This window comes from Rutidosis leptorrhynchoides, unplaced genomic scaffold (genome assembly GCF_046630445.1).
Source record: "Rutidosis leptorrhynchoides isolate AG116_Rl617_1_P2 unplaced genomic scaffold, CSIRO_AGI_Rlap_v1 contig139, whole genome shotgun sequence".
Classification (NCBI taxonomy): domain Eukaryota; kingdom Viridiplantae; phylum Streptophyta; class Magnoliopsida; order Asterales; family Asteraceae; genus Rutidosis; species Rutidosis leptorrhynchoides.
In genome coordinates, this window is record NW_027266391.1 from 39,033 (window position 1) to 61,416 (window position 22,384).

Genomic DNA, 22,384 nt, shown 5'->3' on the forward strand with positions numbered 1-22,384 from the left:
TTGGGATCAAAGTTTCTCATCAATCAATTTTCAATCTAAATGGATTAGTATTAAAAAATATGTGTAGCAAAAGAGCACACACTATCAAAAGAAACATAAATTTACACCGAGAATCCAAACTTAGATGGATATACAAATCAAATATTCATACATATTTTTAGATGAATAGAGCTATTCAATAAATAGTGAATATAATATACAAAATAATGGAGTATAATAATAGTCTAATAAGTCATATTCTAAAATTATTTTTAAAGTAGTTCTAAAAATTGTTTTGAATTTGATGTTGAGAAATTGAGTTTAAAATATTTTATCGAAAATATGAAAATCTTTCCTATTAGCATATGATCGGTCATGATATATAAAAAGTTCATAAGGACCATCTTTTATTGGGTTTTATCGCTTTATCAATGAAGTTAATTAAGTAAATAATCTATTGTGTAATACGATGGCAGGTCCTTGGTGAGGCCGAGTTACATCCGGTGCTACCTGAAGCTAAAGGACATGTGAGCGAGTCGTCACTTATATCTAGACAGGATCTAGATAATATGTTAAAATAATATCGTGAAAAGAACATATGATTTTACTTATATTTGAAACTTGTTTATAATGCTATTTGCTCGACTTATCGGCACGTTTTGATGAAGATACGTACGATGGTAAAATATGTTGGAAAATTACAAGTTAAAATTCTTTTTGGGTGAAGACTTTGGTGCTCGAAATGAAGACTTGAATCCATATGGTGTAGAAAGAAAGAAAAAAAAAAGATGAAAATGAAATGGAAAGACCGAAAGGAAGAAATCACACAATTAGGTGAAGGTAGGTGGAGCCCACACACACGTGTACAAGGTGGTGGGGTCCGTTTTAGCAGAAGAAGAATTTTGTTCGTTTAGTTAAGGTCAACATCAGAATCAATCATGGAGGCATTATTTTGTGGAGAGACTCATCTTTACACTAAACTCAAAAATTTAATACTACTAATATCTCTCTCTATCTCTAATAATATAATACTAATAGTAATAGTCTAATCTAATACACTCCCCGTTTCGTTGTAAGAGTTTAATTTTATGTATAGTAGAGAATAAGAAAAAGAATGCATAAAACAAAGATTTCACACTCCATAAGGAGTAGCCCCATACATATAATGTAAAGATCCTTTTAGTAGGCAAATCCCTTTTTTTATCTTTATCTTTGTTTCAGCCACTCGTGGCCACTTATATATATATATATATATTTTATTTCTGTTTGAAGACAAAGCGGTCAAATAACGAAAGAAAAGCCAAGAAAACATACAAACATTGTATCAAACAAATAACTCTCTTTCTTATTCTTATCTTTTTCCCTATGTTTGCAAGCTTGTTTTCCGAATCATGTCTTTCTGTTTACCACTAACACATTCAATTCTGTATCTATCTCCAACCCCATCATAATGTTGTCTTCTTATTCACTTTCACACTGCTATCTTTACAATCAAAACCCAATCCAAACCTTAAATATTTACCACCAATTCCATCGAGTGAAGTTAACTATAAGCGAAGGCCATTGTAATAACGGACAAAGTTGTCTCAACTAATCACAAACGATGTTGTTGCGTGTGGTACTCGTACTGATCGTCTCCTATTACTCCATGTGATTGAAAAATAATTACATGTACTACCAAGTCCAGATTCTAAAAACTCATAGGTCCACCATAGATATTAATTAAAAGGTATCCAAAGCTTTTTCCGTTCAATTCTCCATAACATGATCGAACTTCTTAGGTAATTCTCACAAGTTTTGGAAAAAAAACCCATATATAGGAATCCGTACAAGGGAATGAGAATCTCGTACCGAACCATAATGTCTAAAGAAAGAGGATGCATGTGTATAGATTTGTGATGTGAAAATATGTCTCCATGCAAGTAATACTAGAGATCTAAGTTTACGTATTTACGTATTATTATTTTGACAGAGCAAGTAATACTAGTTTTTACGCGAATGGAGGAGATTCAGCATGATGAAGTAGGAGAAAGGATGAGAGGTCCCCCACGATTAGCGAACAACTAGGCAGGCTAGCTAGTAATTGATCCACATACAAAACATACACAAATCTTCCAATCTAGTTGTGTATGTCTGTTTATTGTCCCCGCGCTCAAAGGGATGGGGTCCCAATCATGTGGAACTATGGAACACACAGCTGTAGCTCTTATGGCACTTTCATTATACAACCCTTACCCGTTTGACCACCAAAACTTAATCAAAATACAAACATGTACACTTAAATGCAATCATTAACGACGAAGTAATAAATTTTAAATTGATAATTCATCAACAAAATGTCCAAGACTTTAACTTCCATTGTCTCGCAACAGGATCAAATTAATAATGATACACGAACAAATTCGTTAAACTCGGCGCATCACACAAGTTCTTGGTCTATGTCTGTTTGAAGCAATTATGTATAAAAACAAAAACTCCCTATATTAATTATATCACTACACTGAAGGTAGTTATATCATTCAATGTTATCTCTATGTAATGCAATGTATTCAGAAGAAAGAAAGAAAAAAAAAATTGAATTACCAGGCAGGGACTGAGTTTGTTAGAGCCTTTTTTTCCTCAAATCTTTTTCTCGGTAGGCGAGCACAACTGTTATAACTTCGGAAGTCAGAAAAATAAATTCTTAAAAACGAAAGCAGCAGAAGTTGCCATCACTTTTTTGACATTCTGACTTCGAGATGCTTCAGAATATATTAACATTTCAGTGATTCAAGTCTTTTCCAATTACGAGCACCTCCAAAATAATCGTTAATTGCTTGTAGAAATTATGGAGAGATTTCTTGCTAGTCACTTTCACTACTATGTCTATCTGCAAATAAACGAACAAAAGCAGAAACAAGAGAAAAGAAACATCCGCAATTCAGCAACAGCTGTTTGACCATAAGAGAATTTATGGACCGAGCGGAAAAACAGATGTTTACCTCCAGAAGGTCTTTTCCCCTCCATGGCTTCTTTCTTCTCTTGGCAAGTTGAGCATAGGAAAGGTCCATCCCATGGACGTAGCTTTCCAGAATTAGCTGGATCAGCATGAATTGAAATACCTTCTCCAGGTTTCATCTCCATTTGACAAACAGCACACATAAACAGCTTAAACATGTTGCACAATGGATATTTTGTGTCTAACCTGCAATTTTACAGAAACGTCATATATCGCATTATTAAAAGAAACCATAACTAACAACATTGAAAGTCCTTATATATCGATAAACACAATGTTTGCACCTTTCAGAAAGGTTTGCAGATCCTTCCTCGAACAATTCCTCCACGACATGTGGCTCGACGTAGTCTTTATCCATCGCAGACGACGATTCCGTGTTTTTTTTAACGAAACATGGACTTGAACACTCCTTTTCCTGTTCTTTTAGGTGGTGGCAATGGGCTGGTGGCTTCTCCTGAGGTAGTACATCAATCACGATACAGGTTGTATCGTCTCTAAGTCCTTTCGATCCGACAGATTCCTGTCATCGAAAGACGAGTAAGAAAACATATACGAGGTAAACATCTAATGAAAATAAATAGAACGAGAACACAAACATAAACATAAATGTTGTGGGTGGCAAATTACTTTGACAATCTGTGCTGCTGCAGAATCTGGTGGCATCCCACGACAACAATCAAGAGCCACTTCAGCAGATAAAGCATCCCAAACTCCATCACTTGAGATGATAATCCTAGCCCCAGTTGTGGACATCTGAAAGATATTCATTAGTAACAAATTAGGATTGATTCCTCTGAACCTAAACTATACAACAGGACTAAAGAGCCGATAGATAATTTTTTAAAAAGAAATATGTTGGTTAAAAATTAAAATAGAGCAACAATTTACAGTAAGGACATTTCAAAAGTGAGGAATGAAACATTCTTCAGAGAATCTCATGATTTGAATGATCATTAGAAAGGTTCGACAAAGGTAAAATTAACGGGAAAAAAGGGCTACACTTGAAATCAATCATCATTACACAATCCCATCGTATGGAAGCAAGTAATATATTGATCATTAGAGAAAAATCAAAACCTTCACTTGCTTTACATAAGGAACAGGAACAATGAACTCGCCAACATCCATATCGCCAATAGATCGTGAGAGACACAGGCCACCAGGCCAACATCTCAAAGGACCAATCTATAGCCACAAAAAGAACAAAAAAAATGAAATCAGTAGAGGTTGAACATTCATTAATTTGTTTGTATAATGACAATTGTCACTGGTGTCACACACACGAAATGTATGATACTACAAGCAGGGAAGATACCTCAGTCCCTCCTCCTGTATTGAGCCGTCCAACCTCACCCCCACTTGCAGTGACACGGGTCCTCCTAATGAATATCCATAAGACATGATTAATAAGAGAGGCAATTTTTTGTTAGATGGTCAGACAGACTGTAAGTTGAAGCTTACTCTTCCTCATTGGTATCAAGCCTGTGATCTGCTGATAAGTAATATATATCTCCTTCTGCAGATTCAAGTATGCAACGGGAGTCACCCACTGATGCAACACTCACAACCCACCCATCTATAATCGCAAAGGTGACAGTAGTCCCTGACATTTGTGCTGAAAAGTAGCAAAAAATTAGTACTTAAATACCATATATAATAAAATGGGTGTAATGCTATAGGGAAACCCTAAAATTAGTGTCCAAGAAATGGACGTTCAACCAATAGAAGTCAACAAAGACAAACTAAATTTCACAGAGTTCAACAGTCAAGAGTACGTAACATAGCAAGTTCCCCACTCAGTGTAACAAAGATTTCAACCAATATTTCACTTGATGCAACTTATTCATTAAGCTATCCCCAAAATAGGAAGAGTTAACATTAGTATCATAGATTCAAAAACATGTTAAGCACAAACAACATATGAAGTCCGGCAAGAAACTGAAAAGGAAAATGCATATCTCATTAGGAGTAGCAAATGAGAAAGACAACAACAGACAAATTCTACAAAAAAAATTCTAACCATAGTACAATATACCTCTCTGTTGGAACTCTTTGTCTGTTTTTACAAAGCCTGCAACCAATGCTCTTGGCAATGCTGCCACCCATTCATCTCTATTAAGATCAGGTGAATGGCACTTAGAACATTATTTAGGAGATTCTCCTTCGTATAAATAGCAGCTGCAGACCCATTATGTCCATCAAATAGCTGCATAATAAAGTTCAAGATTAGAATTCTTATTCCGTTGTAGAAAATATAGGAGCAATGGTGGTATTGAGAGATAATTGGTAAGTGGTGCCTAACATACCAAGCCAATGTTGTGACAAGTGACTTTAACGCACTTTTAAATTGTTTTTAAGAGCTCGTCCTAAAGCTACTGAGTGATTTAATGTTCAAAATAGCATAATAAGGGTTCTACGAAAACAAACTAGTTCATGGCATTGGAAGATGAACATATTATTATACGTGTCTATGCATCCTATTGTGAAATTCACCAGCATGCTTCAAAAAGGTACACTATTGTCAGTGTGCCTTTTTCAAAATCAGAAGATGGAAGCCCTGAGACAACAATAATATCTGTAGATGATGAACACGAAGCGCAAACTGAACCATATAAGCTTAGGGATAAGGAGAGAGATGAATACCCCGAAAAACAGAATACGTGGTAACCCCATCTCCTAAAGCCCTTTGACAATCCATTTTGATATACGTGAAGTCCTCTCCTTTTTTGCTTTGACTAGCCTGTCCACTAATAATCTCTGGGTTCTCAACCTTCTCATTGGCTAATTCACGCCTTAACAGCACAGCGAGAGGGATAGTCTGATGATTATCGCTCCTGGTGGACATAGTCAACGCCCTCCAAGTAAAAAGAAAAAACAGATGAATATTATTCCTTGATTTGATTGTAATCCTTTACAATCCACAATGTGGACAATGTCCGACTCTAAATATCCACCCTTGACGCAGTCGAATCGGTGAATAATACAAAATTTAGATATCAGGACATTACTCCAACAATACTCCGACGAAATAAAAAATGTATGTCTCAATTCGATTCAAATCAACCAATAAGTGAACGGAAGATAACTTGACAAATAAATTTAATGAAAAAAGAAACATCAAACAGTTACGAAATTCACAGAAATGAAGATCACGTTTGAAAAAAAAATGATACCGAAACAGATTATAACAGGCAGGTTAATGCGATGCTAAAAACTGAAGAAATTGTCCTCTAAAACGCGTAGATTCATACATACATACATTGACGTACCTAGAAGAAGAAATAACGCGGGCGAATGAATGAAGAAGATGATTGTTGAAGAAGATGATTAATTGATGCTAGGTTGTTGTGAACGAGAAACGCGGATCCCGGAAAACTGCAATAATTCCATTGTCGTTGAAATGAAACAACAAAAGAGATAGATAGAGAGAGAGAGAGAGAATAAAAAACTTTCTTTTTAATTTATGTCTGTATTTTCTAATTATGCGCAATTGATGCCTACTTTCTCAATTCTTTCTGTAATTTCGTTTTTAGTTGCTTCTTTTTGAGTAAACGATACATTTGGCCCCCTGTGGTTTTAAACTGTTGACTTAAATACCCCTATACTTATTCTTCCGTTCCTCTGTTGGATATATTGTATGATTGTACTTAATTTGTATGACTATCTTCATTAAAAAAAAGTATGCTTGAGGTGGCCATATGTGTGTCAAGTTATATCTGTAAATCCATCAATAGAAGGTAGGAGGTGATAAACAAGCTTGAGTTTCTTCATGAAAGTTATAGGCACATGTCCCATCTTTTCAATGACGCAAACAAATGCCCATTTGAATATTTATAGTTTAAATTATGGTTATTTTCGTAAAATTTATCGGAAAAGTTATTTAATTATGCGAAATAAAATACAGTTTGAACACTAGAAAAAAAATGTTTGCCTCCTCCTCAAATTAAGGGTCATAAAATTACAATTCTAAATATGCATTAGATTCAAATCAACCATCTACAAACAAAAAATATAAACAAGACGCAATTATAAAGAAAATTATATTCGTAAAAAAAATAAAATCGTATATATAAAAAAAAAAAGATAAAATCGAACATAAAAAAAAAGGAATTATGATATTTTTCATTCCTAAATTATTACAGACTGTACGTAGTAGGAATTTGGCAATCTCTATATAAAAATCCTGTCTCAGTGTCTCCTTTTCTCTTTTTTGAAAGTCAAAATCCTGTCTCCTTTATTGTTGGGTTTACTACATCAAATAACATAACGGTAGGTACATTACATAAAACGGAACCACATTGATAGGGGTATTTAAAAATAGAGTATGAAACAATGGGGACGAAATATACATGGTTTACTTTATTTTTTTGGTAAATGGCATGTCAAAAACGCACCGTACCGTTCGTTCGGCGCTCAAAAAAGCCGTTTTGATATGGACCCCACCAAACAGCATCTCGATCGTGCGCTTTATAGCAGCCGTTGGATCGGACTCGAAATGGTTTTTCTTTTTTTCTTCCTAATATAATACATATTTTTTTTAATTTTTTTTACATACATAAAAAAAATTATATTTAATCAATATTAATAAATATATATATCTAGAAAAATTAAAAAATATATATTAAATTTAACATTGGGCCCTACAAAAATAGATTAAGTTAATTAGATAGGGGAGGGTAGAAAGTATCGTGACGAACATGCCCGATTTGCCAACGCTCTGGTTTTTCATATGATTATTTAACGATGATAAGTAGTAGAGTTGTCGTGAACATAAAGAAAAATAGAACTAATTAAGTCTTATGATCATAAGACCATTTCTCTATATAGTTCGATAATCACCTTTTATCCACTCATGTACTTCCCCCTTTGACCTTTTCAAAAGTTCCTCATCAAGAAGCATTGGAACATTGACATTATATGTAGAAAAATTGATTAGGAAAATGTTTTTGTTTCATTATAATTCATTTAATAAATACTTCCTCCATTTCAATTTAAAACTTTCATGTGCTTTCTCAGGCTCAAATTAACCTCTTACGAAGTCAAATTTTTATGTTATTAATGTGTTTCCAAATACCTAGCTATCCTAATTTTGGAATCTTTATATTATTTAGTTTTCTTACCCCTAATGTTCTTCCTTAACTATTATTTCGTCAGTATCAACATTAGCTCGATTTAAATGAGAACCTTCCATATAACTTTCATAAATGAGTTCTAAATCGTCAAATAAAACATGACTCAATGATTAAAACGTTTATTCCATCAAAAAAATATGAATTCAACTACTGAAGAAACCAACTTTACATATTAAAAAAAAATGAGCTCTACAGGCTACATCAGCAGCAATATCACTTACTAGTTATGGACAAAGTAAAAAGAAAAAAACATTATTGCATGTGACAAAAATATTCACATTTTTAAAAGTTGATAAATATACATTTCGTTGTCCATATTATCTAGTGATAAAATATACATACCAACTAAGATGATGGTTCGGACACCATATTGTTTTTTTTTTTTTTTTAATATTGGAATATTTGGGAATGTAAAAAGAGAACATACACATGTTCATTTTTTTTCGTAGAGAGGGAGGAGAATAAATTAACTCATATTTTAATTAAATGAAATACTAACTTCTTTTCTAGTTCTATTTATTTTATTTTTTTGAGCAAATTGTCTTAAGATGTAGCGAATTTTATTCTCTTAAACATTAGTAATGAATGAATGCTGGCCACTGCCAATTAAAAAATACATATACTCCTATTCCTATGATCTTGAATAGATGGTTGAATTTTCATAGTAAAGTGAACGAAAGAAAATGTTTTGTTTCCAAAAAAATAAATTGTTAAGACCCTTTCTTTCTTTCCTCTTTTCAAACCTAACCCTTTGACCTCCTCCACTCCACTTGAGAGACCGAATTACTCGGCGCCAATTAGCATCCCCTCCTCTACCTGATCTGATCAATGATCATTCTCTTTACCCACGCGCACCTAACATTAGTGCACTCACACTAAGCACTCAACAATTAACAAAGGCAAAACAAAACCATACAGTACTAAGTAGTATTTGGAAATTTGTTTGGCATAATATATACATATTCAACCAAGTTAAATTCATGACGGATGGATTGATTATTTTACATTACATACTTGAACTCTAAATTACAATTAGATGAACTTTTACAAACATAATATTCTTTAATAAATTGACAAGGGTTGTAATTAATTACTCAGGTAGAACATACTATAATGTGGAAGATTATGGGTGCGTTCGTTTTGCAGTTTACGGATGCTCGAGTATGCTTAAGCTTGCTCCAAACTGTCTCGAAAAACGTATTTTTTGCCATTTTTAGTAAAAAACATGTCTTTTGAGGCAGTTCGAAGCAAGCTTAAGCATGCTCGAGCATCCGTAAACCGCAAAACGAACTCACCCATAATAGTGTTGTTATGCAATAAATTACAATTAGAAGATTATAAACTGAAGAGTAGATGGAAATGCAAGGCTGGAAAAAAGTAAGGCCCAACTTAATGTGTAGTTGCCATCCATCAACTAACAAATTCTCTCTCTGCTTATAAATTTATTTTCCTTCATACATACAATATTAATATACCACAAGAAACAGCTCACACATTGAAATTACCCTTGTCATCTGTAAAATCATCTTCTCCACAAATTCTGCTTTAACTAAAATAGTTTAGCCTCATATAAGTGCAACTTTGTGTGAAATTCATATTTCTTTGTCAGCAAGCAAATACTCCCTCCGTCCCAAAATAGATATAAATTTTTTAATGTAAATTGAATGTAAAAGTCTGCATCCATTTTGGGACGGAAGTAGTATATACTTTACCAAGGTGAGAAAAAAGACATTTAACTCCGGGATACAACATTTTGACTGAAAAACAGAACACCAAAACGCATTTCATTAAGCTTCCGACATAATAGTGTCCACAATAAGTACAACCTATAGATAAGAGAGTTCACTTGCTTCACTTGTTTTCTTGCGTCCATCCTTATTATTTGTCTTCATCGACACTGTAATGATCATTTAAACAAGCTAATTAAGCTTATGGTAGTTGTCAATGTTAATTAGTAGCCTGCTTTGACAACTATGGAAGTTTTTATTTTTATAGGCGTTGTTGTGTATAGTTTGATAGTTGCATATGCACCTAGCTAGTATTGAGTGATACCTCTAAATTGACTAACTCATGAATTACAGTAATGTTTTGGTAGCATTTCATAACACTCACCTTTCGATAGACCTCCATTTTACTGGCTACGTGCTTGTGTGGGCCTAATTACATACTATATGCATGGTTTTCTGCAGACTGAAACAGCCAACGATAAATTTCGATGGACTTCTTTCTTACACTATGGCTTCAGAAGAAGGATCCACAGGTACGCTACAACTTACATAGAATAAAAATACTTAAATGAATTCTTCAGAGATAAGCACTTTTGCATGGAAAGCGAGCTTAATGACGCCGTCTTATGTTATATCTGCACTATAATCAAATGGAAGTCCTTGCAGATAAATTACAAATAAATGAGTGATTTGTACTAAAATTTAAACATGAAGAATGAATTTCGCTATTTTTGTAGTTGTTCCTAAAACGTTTTTATTTTCTCACTTCTACACTATCTTGACATCAGGCTATGTTTTCAAGAAGCATTTACATGAGTTTGCCCAAAAAGCTGGCATCGCTTTTCCTCTCTATAAGACTCGTGCAAAGGTCCTCCCCATGAACCATTTTTCAAATCAACTGTTATAGTCAATGATGTTCCATATACATCTCTTCCTGGGTTTCTTAACGGCAAGGCAGCTGAGCAGTCAGCTGCTGAGATTGCTCTTAAGGAGTTGACAAAGTCAGGTCAAATCAATGAAGTGGTCTCTCAGCCTCTTGTAAGTTTTTTTTTTTTTTTTTTGACAATTTCATTATGGATTTTGTCTTCTTGTCTTGCATAATCTGTCTTCCATAACAAAGTCTTGAAGTTGAGTCCAGTCATAACAATCCAGATAATTCTTCCTATGAGTGCATTGGATCAAGCTAGTTGTCCAAAATCATGCACGCTTCTTTATTTTATTGCTTCTAGTTTATTTAGCTGACTTGTGTAATTGTCATTTTCCAGCTTGAGCCAGGGCTTTCAGTTATTCCGAGGAGAAAGAGGCCACTCGAAGCCAATACCAATACTGATGAGAAAATCAAACTTATGAAGGCAGAGAAGGACAAATGGATTACCATTACTGATAAGAAAACCAAACTTAAGAAGGGAAAATGGGTTGAAGCCAATACCAATATTGATCCTGTTGAAAATAATGACAAGTTAGATGAGGCTGGAGATGAAAATGGGTTGGATCAAAATGGCATATCTGGAATTACAGTAGCTGGCTCAGAACCACTTGACTCTGAAACAAGGACAAACGATGACGGAACGAAATTGGTTGTGAAAGCTAAAAAGGAGGAAATCTCTGTTTCGGATGAAACCATCAGGCCAATGATAACTTTTAGCTCGTTCTACAGGTCTCAACACTGGTAGCTCGACTCAGATAGTTAATAATTCAAGTGTCATAGCTGGGTAAAATCATTATTAGGGAAAGAAGATCCTTAACCAGGTGTAATGAATCGCAGTTGATGCTGACTGGTGACTTGATTTTAATCATTAAATATTTATACTGATATATCTCTATTAGTAGCATTGCAACTAGTTTCCAAGATTGTTCTGTTGGGTTTGATATTTTAAACATACATTGTATGGTTTTGATACATTTATTTATAGGAAACGTAATGTTTGGAGGCAGGAGCAGGACACTTTTACAAGAACTGCAGAAAGAAAAATATACTATATATTTGGAATAGTTTATTACAATCACCAACAACATAATGCCGCATTCTATACAACTTGTGTCAGAAAGAGAGGCCCTATTTGTCCATTTCATTTGTATAACAAACATAAGGCCTTTTAGCTACAACACTGACAAGCATTCTCTTTATTTTAACAACAAATTAAATTTTTCACATATCTTAGTATTTCACTGTTCCATTCCCCTATTGTTTCTTGGGTTTTAAGCCACAAAATTCCTGGTTCCTCAACCATCAAGACCTAGTGGTGAATAACTTATTCACCAAAAGTCTGGTTTCTCTACAGTCTGGAGCGACGTATACATTTTATCGGATTGAACGACCCATTCCTCCGAGAAGAAGAAGCGTATGGACGTCTATGAGATGAATTCGACATTGACAACTTTATATCCCAATCATCGATGGTCTTGGGTAGACAGACGTCGAAAAGTATTTGGCCAAGAACGCCATGAGCACTTATGCTTTGTGATGGGCTAGGTAAACGAATGAAGCCTTCCTTATGCTGTTCGTCTCTAATGGAGCCAACATGATCTCTGCCTTGATAATACTCCATCGAAGTTGGCACGAGGAAATGGTCAGTTGCCATTAGAGGAGTTCCTTGAAAGCTATGTGTAGGACTAGAAGCGGCCTGCCTCAAGTCATTCAACGGCTCCGAGATTTCATCATGTGTTCCGTCCAACCCCGGCTTTTCTCCTTCGGACTGTTGAATTCTTTGGGAATAAATAGCTGCTGATTTCCCCAGAAGCTCGGTTATGGCAGCTTTATAGTCAACGGGGTAATGTCGATAATGACCTGGATCAACATAAATGGATGGGATCAGAATTTCTCAGGATGATTAGTAAACACAAGCTTTATTGTTTCAAAAGATTCAGATAAAGTTCCTATCGCAAAAACTTTATTGTTTCAAAAGTCCAGTACAATACTTGTTTATTTAAGCAAAACTTTATTGTTTATGCATCCGGTAGATGATTTTTTCTATCACTGAATTTTTTAATGGTGTATTATAAATAATGTTTCCCAAAACAGTCGTAAGATTAGAAACTGACCTACATGAGGAGAACCACTCCATTTCAGAAGTTTTACATCACCACCAAGTTCTTGCAATTTCTGAGCAAAATTGCAGATGATTTGGTATGGAGCAAGATTGTCATTTTCGGAGCACAAAATAAGATATGGGGCTCCCATGTTCTGGAAAAGAAAAAAAGAATGACATGAAAACTAAAATATATTTGAAATGGATTATGAAATGTTTTATGCTCATATATTGATGTATACTCACAACAGAGGCATATAGAGTTTGCCAATACTCTGCTCGTTGCGATTCAAACCTGCTAAGGAAGAGAGCATCAAGACTAGAAGCTATGCCACTAGCGATCCATGAAACCATTTTTGAAGGACGAGACATTTTCAGAACTGATGGGTGAACCACGAACCGAGTTCCCAAATCACTAGTAAAATCTACTGGACTAGAGTCGAAAATATGGCCCGAAATACAGTCCCTCACCAGTTGACACCCCTCCTTCACCAAAGTAATGGGAAATAACATTTCAATTTGCATGAGAAATAGAACACATTCACGAAATGACATAATAATACATTTAAAAACGAATCACTTCTAAATTAAAAAAAAAAAAGAACCCTTACATCGTGATTGAAATTCTTTTGAAATTTCTAGAGCTAATTATTTAAAGATAAAATACGAAATAGTAGTACAACTTAAGCACATTTTGTAGTTTCTGAAAATACTTTTAAAGAACAACTACAACATTATTACACGTAAGTAAACACAGGCTCTTAAAATTTACATTATACTTACCATGTCTACTTGTGCTTCGCAGTGCCCCTCAATTATCTGTAACAGGAAGGGAAAAATCAGCCTGAAGAAATATGCAACCAAATATCGTAAACAAAGATATATTACACAAAATATGCGAAAAGGTTTACCTGAAGAACCTTATACATGCAAGCTTTTGGACACCCTGAAAATGAAGCAAATACTACAGGACTTGGTCTAATCTTCAGATCCTAAAATGAAGCAGAAGGACAAAAAGAAAGATATATAACAGTTAGACAGCCACTTCTATAGCTGAATTCTTAAGAAGGCTGGTAGATAAACAGATTAAGTTGCTTTATCTTCATATGAGGTAAAAAAAGGCAATGAATCTATATATCTTTTTTTTGTTTCCATTTTATATAATGCTGGTTTCTATCCAAACTCTATCTCATCTCTCAGACACGACAACTATTGACAGAGAAGGCACATGGGAATTATTTCAAACATTGGCCATGTTCAAGTTTCAGAGCAAAAATAAGCACTGACCTCAATGAGTTCATTAAGAAGATCAGAAGCTAAAGCTGCTGCCTTCTCGGGAAAGAACCTGTAGAAGATGTATACAGACGTGAAATTCACCTCCAAAATTGTTACAGCGGTTAAGTGAAGCATGGCCAAAGTAATATTTCACATTTAATCCAATTACAGTTCATTGCAAAAGCACAGTCAAAACAAAATTTCAAGCTTACAAAGCAAGCCTGTATAGAACTAGAATTTGTGCTTTTTAAGGATAGAAACACAAGACACTAGTTCACTCTTAAGCTACAAACAATTCATGTTCGATTGCATACAGATTACAGAGGCTAGAAGACCCCGATCCTATGATCCACACATTTTTCATAAATAACCAGGAAGGGCCTACTCTCCAACTATCCTAGAAAGATGTTTAAATTGAATGACACAGCTAATTTCTGTTACTGTTTAACTTGGGAAAGCAAATTTCATCTACCAATTAAATCTTGTAAGCTCCATTAAGACACAAAATTAGTTCATGATTAATTTCCAGCAAACCACAATCACGTACACTTGAAGTAAACTAAATATAATCGAGCTCAAGATCGTCATGTAGCTTGAGAAACAAAACCCATAAAAGAGATTAGAGAAGAAACTGACATATTGAGGAATTGAGAGTGACAAATAAGCGAATCCCATCCAAGAGAAGAGTAGAGCTGGACATAGTTCTTCAAGTGTCTATCTTGACTTGACATCCAAGCAAACACAACCACTATCCCTTCTCTTCTTCCTCCATACCCACTTTCTCTTCTTCCCCAATAGTATCTCCCACCAAATCCCCACATTCCCTAAAACAGAAAGTCAAAAGATCCAAACTTTTTTCTGTTCCTCTTTCCCAAATCCTCAACTTACCCAGTATTATTCTTCAACTCGTAATTTAAAATCCCAAGAAAAATCTCTGGATTTGCAGAGAATTTGATTCAAACTATGGAAGAGGAGGAGGAGGACGAAAAAGGAAACTGGGAGGTCTTTTTGTCTGCAAGTGATAATTTTTGGTGGAGGGCACCATTATTATTTGTTTTTTGGTATGGGCGAAACTACAATTGTCAAAATCACATTTAAACGTACATAAATACCCTTACATTTGTTTTTTATGTGACGGGATTACCCTCGCATCGTGATATTTGATTGGCTGCTTTATGTTAATTGCTGCGGTGGATCGAAGTCGTGTGAACAGGGAATAACATTTCCCAACTTATCTTCTGAGACGATAATCGAGAATGGCAGGTGCCACATCATCATTCAACTCCTACTAACTAATTTTACCCAAGTGGATAATGTAGAATTACTATCGGTTAGATGAAATTTCTTTAATTCGTTTTTTTATGAGAACGGAATTTCTCAGAACCTACGATCCCAATCGATTACGTACGATATAAGCTTAATAAAATAATATTTGATAATATAATAATTTTCTTAAAATAATAACTTTTTTAATCTCAACTTATAATTTAAAAAAAAATCATATATTAATAAATTAATATCTCGTTTAAATATTAGATTTTTTAAATTTCGATAGTATTAATTTAAAGAGGTTCAGTTATATTATTTTTTTTCTCTATTAATACATATTATTACCGTTGGAATTTTTTTGAAAGAAGAAAGAGTTGATGATACGATGCGTTTTTGACAAAAAAAGAAGTGATGATCCGGTGCGTTTTGATCAAGATGAAAGCGGAAAAACAGAAGGGCTGAAAGCCCACTAAGAATACATCAGCTCAAACACACGCAGCCCATCACTTTGTAATTAGTTGAAAATGGTTAGTTGCCAGTTAGTTAGGAATCAGTTAGAATTAATCTATAAATAAAATTGTAATTGATCTTAATTAATCAATGAAATTGATTGATTACCTGTTAATTATCTCGTTTTACACCTAACTGTTTACTATTACAAGAATAAGCACTAAAAATAGGAGGCTTGATAGGAGAACTAGACTGCAAGTAGTAGAGACCATTTGTTTCTTTACCAATCCCTTGTACCATTTCGGTGGGAATGTCCTGAATCAGAAAAAAATCAGGATAGAAAAAAAATAAAACAATGTGAGTCTCTAACTATCTTGTGAACAGAAAGAAGATTATGATGAAAAGCAGGGACATGAAGAACATTGTTTAGGTGAATATAAGGAAGAATACTGAGTGATCCTGATTGTGAAATAGATGCATTTTGACCAGTAGGTAAAGAAACAAACCTAGATGATGCAATATTGGAAACACTATGCAAACCATCATTAGAATTAACCATGTGATTTGTAGCACCACTATGAATTATCCAAGTTTTAAATATACCTGTCTGTGAGTTCACTGAATTGACTGTGTGTGCAGTAGAGACAGAAGTGGTAATAGTATTAGCAGATGGAGGAGCTAGTCTGGAGAGCATTCTAAGTATCTGAAAATACTGATCTTGTGAGAAAACAGGAAGTGGAGTTGGAGCAAAGGAATCTAATACAGCTGAAGGAGATTGTGAGGATTGAACAGATGGTACAGTTGAAGTATCACTGCTAGAATTAGCATTATTTGCACGAGCATCAGGTTTGACTCTGGTGAACTTGAAATCAAGTGGAAATCCCACAAGCCTGTAACAATCAACTTTCTTATGCCCTTTAATTCCACAATGATCACAGGTGCCATTAAATTTCTTCTTGATGCCAGATGAAGAAGCCCCATTGGAAGACTTAGATGAGGAATAGAAAGCAGTGGGATCACATGTTGGTGCTTGGGTAAGAGCAACAGATGGAGTAAACGAACGCTGAGCTTCTTCTTGTCTGATCATAACATACACAACAGACAAGCGAGGTAGAGGCCGCATAATGATGATATGTCCCCTTATTGGAATGTAAGCTTCATTAAGTCCCATTAAGAACTGATGAGTTTTGATTTCCTGAAAGACAACATAAATCAGAGCTGCCTGAGCAAGATCAATTATCGGCAGTGGAGAGATACAATCCAACTCGTCCCATAAAGCTCGAAGACGATTGAAGTAACTGTCAATTGAAAGGGCACCTACTTTATAACCTAGAGACTAAACAGTTCTTGGTGAATAGGGATGTTACCTTTCATGAAGATATCTTTCCTTTTTCTGTCAAGGATTTTGTGCCATCAAGTCCATCACATGCTCAGCTGCATCCTTCCATTCTTGATCCTTCCTCTGGCATGTCTCCTTCATCACCATTTCATTCTTCACAAGACCCTTTTTCTATTGGAAGTCCTGCATCACATGATCTAAATTCTTCTTCTGACTCTCAGCTAATGGTGGATGAGGAAACTGATGAGCTCCCTTGTGGAGGTGATGCCCAGTCACTTCCCTGGGAAGGTGCTGATGAGCTCCCTTCACAGGGTGATGCCCAGCCAACAGGTCCTGTGTAGCCTATTGGGGTCTTGAATCAGTCTTGTCCACATCCTGAAAAGTTACAGCTCAGGAAATCAGCTAGATCTAGATAACCATCTATCTGGTTGAAAGATTATACAGCTTCATGCACTTTACCAATTCAACATCATCTCTGCTATTCAGAGATCAAGCCTCAATATCAGTCATTCATTGGTAAACTGGATGCTATCCAGGAGCCTATTCACTATGAGGATGCTATAAAGGATCATAGATGGGTTGAGACAATCAACACATAATTACAAGCTTTGTAAAACAACAATACATGGTCAATTATTCCTCTACCTAAATCAAAAAAATCTATTGGTAGCAAGAGAGTTTTCAAAGTCAAGTATCATGCAAATGGTGAGATTGAAAGATTCAAGGCTAGATTGGTGGCCAAGGGATTCAAACAGAGGTATGGCATTGATTATAAGGAGACATTCTCTCCTGTGGTAAAGCATGTCACATTCAGGACAGTAATTTCTCTTGCTACTACACATTCCTGGTCAGTCTATCACATGAATGTATACAATGCATTCTTGCAAGGTGATTTAGAAGAAGAAGTTTACATGAACTCACCATAAGGATTGCTCAATTCAGGAAGGGACAAGCACTTGGTTTGTAAATTGAGCAAATCCTTGTATGGTCTCAAACAAGCATCAAGGCAGTGGAATCACAAGATCACAACAGCATTGATTAGTTCAGGCTATAAATAAAGCAAGCATGACTATTCTCTTTTCACCAAGAATAAAGGAGAAAGCAAGGTAATTCTATTGATCTATGTGGATGACTTGCTAATCACAGGAAATAATACAGGAATGATTGATGAGCTGAAAAAAATTATGCATAGTCATTTCAAATTAAAAGACCTGGGTGACTTAAGGTATTTTCTGGGAATAGAAATTAGCCGATCAAATACAGGAATCATAATGAATTAGAGAAAATATGCTTTGGAGCTCATTAGTGATACATGATTAAGTGCAACTAGACCAATATCTACACCATTTGAGCAGAATCTGAAACTTACAACCAAGGAGTATGATGAATTGATTGAAAGACAGTCAGATGGCAAAATCAGGGCAACGAACAAATTACTTGATGATCCTAGTAAGTTCAAAAGACTAGTGGGAACACTCTTATACTTAACCATCACTAGACCAGACATAGCATATTCAGTGAATCACATAAGTCAGGTTTATGTATCAGCCAAAAGAGTCTCACTTCCAGGCAGCTCTCAGAATCATTAAATATGTCTAGAAAGATCCAAGGAAAGGTTTGTTTATGCCAAAAGAAAATTCACTTGAAATTCGAGCTTATTGTGACTCAGATTGGGCATCCTGTATACTCAGCAAGCGGTCAATTACTGGATTCTGCATAAAGTTGGGTGACTCAATCATTTCCTGGAAGTCAAGGAAACAGAAAACAATTTCAAGATCATCAGCTGAAGCAGAATATAGAACAATGGCAGACACAGTTTGTGAACTGACCTGGATTCGAGGAATGACTGAAGAATTGGGAGTAAAAATCAATGATCCAATTGAACTGTTCTGTGACAATCAAGCTGCAATTCATATTGCTGCAAATCCAATATATCATGAGAGAACAAAACACATAGAGATAGACTGACATTTAATCAGGGAACAGATTCAATCAAGATTGATCAAAACCAGTCATATTCAAAGTGAAGAACAGCCTGCAGATATTTTTACAAAAGCGTTGGGATCAAATCAACATGATTATCTGACCAAGAAAATAGGAATGAAAGATATATTCAGACCTACAATTTGAGGAGGGGTGTTGAGATGAGCAAATTGCAGGTTACCGTTGGAGTTTTTTTGAAAGAAGAAAGAGCTGATGATACGGTGCGTTTTTGACAAAAGAAGAAGTGATGATCCGGTGCGTTTTGATCAAGAGGAAAGCGGAAAAACAGAAGGGCTGAAAGCCCACTAATAATACATCAGCCCAAACACACGCAGCCCATCACTTTGTAATTAGTTGAAAATGGCGGGAAAGTTAGTTGCCAGTTAGTTAGGTTAGTTAGGAATCAGTTAGAGTTAATCTATAAATAAAGATGTAATTGATCAAAGATTCTAATTAAGGTGTTTAGGACGAACTGAGCTGTTTTTCTAGTTTATGATTTGGAAGTTTAGTGAAAAAAGCTTTAATCATATTGAACTCAAATCTCTTTGCAACATTAATAATCAAGAAGCAATATCAATCTCAAAGTTGGCATAGGGAAAAACTGTGAAGAAGTGCCATTTTAATCCTTATGTACTAGTAGTACTACGATCATCAAATTTGACTTGGTCTAGGGGACTCGTATATATCATGCTATAGTATTTAACATCTACTAAGATAGCCACAACTTTTCTAATTCCTATGTTAAGAGATTGTGACAAAAGCATGCATTTACTAACTGACAATTAGTTTTGAGTTAAAAAAAAAAGGAAAAGAAAAGGCAAGGCAAGCACCACTTACCAAAGCACGCACCAAACAAAACCTAGAACCAAACAAACACACACGATTTGCCTTGCTTACCATAAACACACCTAACAACAAACGCACACGATTTTAGTAAGTATATAAAGAGAGTTTGAGTTGAAACGAAAATACTAAAATGTGATTATCGAAAAAAAAAAATCTAAAATGTTCTTATGCTCACATCTCAATATGATACTTTTCAAGAAGGACATAAGAACACTCAGTCAGCAGATAAATTGTATGAAAGCCAAAGCCAAGGAGATCTCTACAATATATATGTTCAACGTTTTTTGATATATATACAGTGAACTTGAATGGTTGCTTGCATGAAAATATATATATATATATAAGTTATTTAATAGGCAGGAGCAGGACTAAATTAATTGCCAACAAATTAAGCTGCTTAATCATGTAAGGAGGATAGGATTAAATGCTAAATTATTAAAGAAGCTAATAAAAAAAATCGAATAGAAGAAGTATATATATATATACTGTCTAAACTAATAAAAAATTGCAAGTACTATTCCCGAGAGGATGTGAGATCGAATAATGAATGTTAGCATAAGAAAGAAAAAAGAAGAATAAATGAATAATGGATGTTAAAACTTAAAAAGCCACGGAGGATGATGCTAATAATTCTAATAATTACAAATCCTATTTTGTACATCTACATGAAAGTCTCTTGCCACACAAAAGGAGAATATATGAGTATGAAAGAAGGTTTTTTATTTCTTTTTTACTATTGTTTCCAACAACCACAAATTAACATTTCAGAGAAAAAAAGAAAGCATCTCGTCAGCAGAAGCTTACAACTTCATTTCACATTTCTATATATATATATATATATATATATTTATTTATATTAGATTTCTTATTGCTTTTTGAAGGATTAAAATGTTTTGCGTTTTGATACAACGTCAATTGATGCATGAAATGTTTTTCCAAGGCTAGCTGGTTCTGAAATTTAATTTATAGCTTAATTTGTTCTCCACATTTCACATTTCTATATATATAGCAATGCTCCAGTCGTGGAGTCTAAACTGATGGCTTCTTTTTTAACAAAATATATAAACGTGGCTACCCAGCTAACTTGAGAATCTCTGTATAGTTTGGTAATTAGCAATGAATATTTGGAACTCCGAATAATTTAATTAATTAAATAAATGAAACACGTACTATACATAAACCATGAATCGAACCACCCAGTACTGCTTTCATAAATATTCACATATAATTTTATATATATATATATATATATATATAGTTACATGTATGTCAAAAGCATAGCATCAACGCCTTTCCATTAATTAGCTTAGAAAACTCTGGTTCTTTTATGAATTTTCGTTCTCTGAAAGACAAAGTGATTTGATATCCAATTTCTTTCTTTTCAGTATAGATAGATAGTTATATATGTATATAGTAATTGAAAAGATCACAATTGGATGGCCTCTGTGTTATTTCACAGAACAATGTACAAAAAGTAGCATACTTAATTTGTTCCTCAACCGCATTTTGTCCTCCTAACTACTATATTATAAAACAGTGGAACAATATTAATATATCTACCTGGCTTTCCACAGAACAATAAAATAAAATAATTAGTCAACCAGATCATTAAACTAAGTATCAAACCACAACATTTTACCTGATCTTCAACCATAAAAGAAATCATTCCTGGGAAATGAGCCAACCACCACCACCACAACATTCTTAATTAATATGAATTAATCAACTCGATCGCTACGTACCATATATATCGATCAACCAGGCTTTCCAACTTCTTCTCCTAATTAAGAAACATTAGTGTTTGCGGCATTCTTGAGACTTCTGGGAAACACGAGTCGAGCAGAAGTATCATAAATAGAGATGATCATCTCTAGGCTAACCCTCCTCCATTTAATTTTGGTACAACGACAAGCGAGTTATCGTTATAGAAAATTAATTGGAGGAGTGGTTAAGTAACGGAATATCAGGCGGGGAACAAAAAAGAACAAGTATAGGTTACAAAATTCTAGTTGATCCGTCATTAGTGCTCGTTGATGATTGATGAACCAACTTCAGGTCTGGATTCAACTTCGGCTAATATTATATTAGAAGAGGTGGAATCCTGGCCTGAGGTTGTTTTATAATTAATCATGACATTCTTCCATTTATTTTTTCGATGACAAAATTATATACTTTCTTACTTGTGTAGGACAGTCTTGATCACGCGACGATTCACCAGCCATCAAGTAGACAGTTAATTTCATATGTTCGACGAACTTCTACGTACTTATATCAGAAAGCTATCCTGTATGTTATGGGAAGGCTAGAGATTGTATGCAATATTTGTTCGACAATCTCACAACAATTTCATATATTGC

General features: G+C 34.6%; 2 protein-coding genes across 2 annotated transcripts; both read right to left on the reverse strand.

Annotated features, from left to right (window-relative positions):
* Positions 1 to 2,822: 2,822 nt before the first annotated feature.
* Positions 2,823 to 5,822, reverse strand: LOC139881276 (probable protein phosphatase 2C 12). The gene is given in 12 exon segments (XM_071865781.1): positions 2,823 to 2,848; positions 2,961 to 3,163; positions 3,262 to 3,362; positions 3,364 to 3,416; positions 3,419 to 3,497; positions 3,605 to 3,730; positions 4,055 to 4,162; positions 4,293 to 4,356; positions 4,439 to 4,592; positions 5,013 to 5,105; positions 5,108 to 5,186; positions 5,625 to 5,822. Coding segments are annotated over 12 exon segments (1,284 nt in total).
* A 6,290-nt stretch (positions 5,823 to 12,112) lies between these two features.
* On the reverse strand, positions 12,113 to 14,961 carry LOC139881280 (uncharacterized). Its single transcript, XM_071865784.1, has 7 exons — positions 14,777 to 14,961; positions 14,153 to 14,210; positions 13,777 to 13,857; positions 13,649 to 13,684; positions 13,112 to 13,351; positions 12,879 to 13,020; positions 12,113 to 12,624 (listed from the first exon to the last, which is right to left on the reverse strand). Exons 1-7 carry the CDS (start codon positions 14,959 to 14,961, stop codon positions 12,113 to 12,115), a joined length of 1,254 nt encoding a protein of 417 aa, XP_071721885.1.
* Between the last annotated feature and the right edge of the window lie 7,423 nt (positions 14,962 to 22,384).

Bases quoted from the DNA above. Each gene is read 5' to 3' on its own strand.
- LOC139881280 (XM_071865784.1), bottom strand. From the start codon at position 14,961: ATGTGGGGATTTGGTGGGAGATACTATTGGGGAAGAAGAGAAAGTGGG. The intron at 13,858-14,152 runs GTCAGTGCTTAT...GCTTCATTTTAG, and splicing joins TTCTTAATGAACTCATTGAG to GATCTGAAGATTAGACCAAG. The intron at 13,352-13,648 runs GTAAGTATAATG...ACTTTGGTGAAG, and splicing joins GCGAAGCACAAGTAGACATG to GAGGGGTGTCAACTGGTGAG.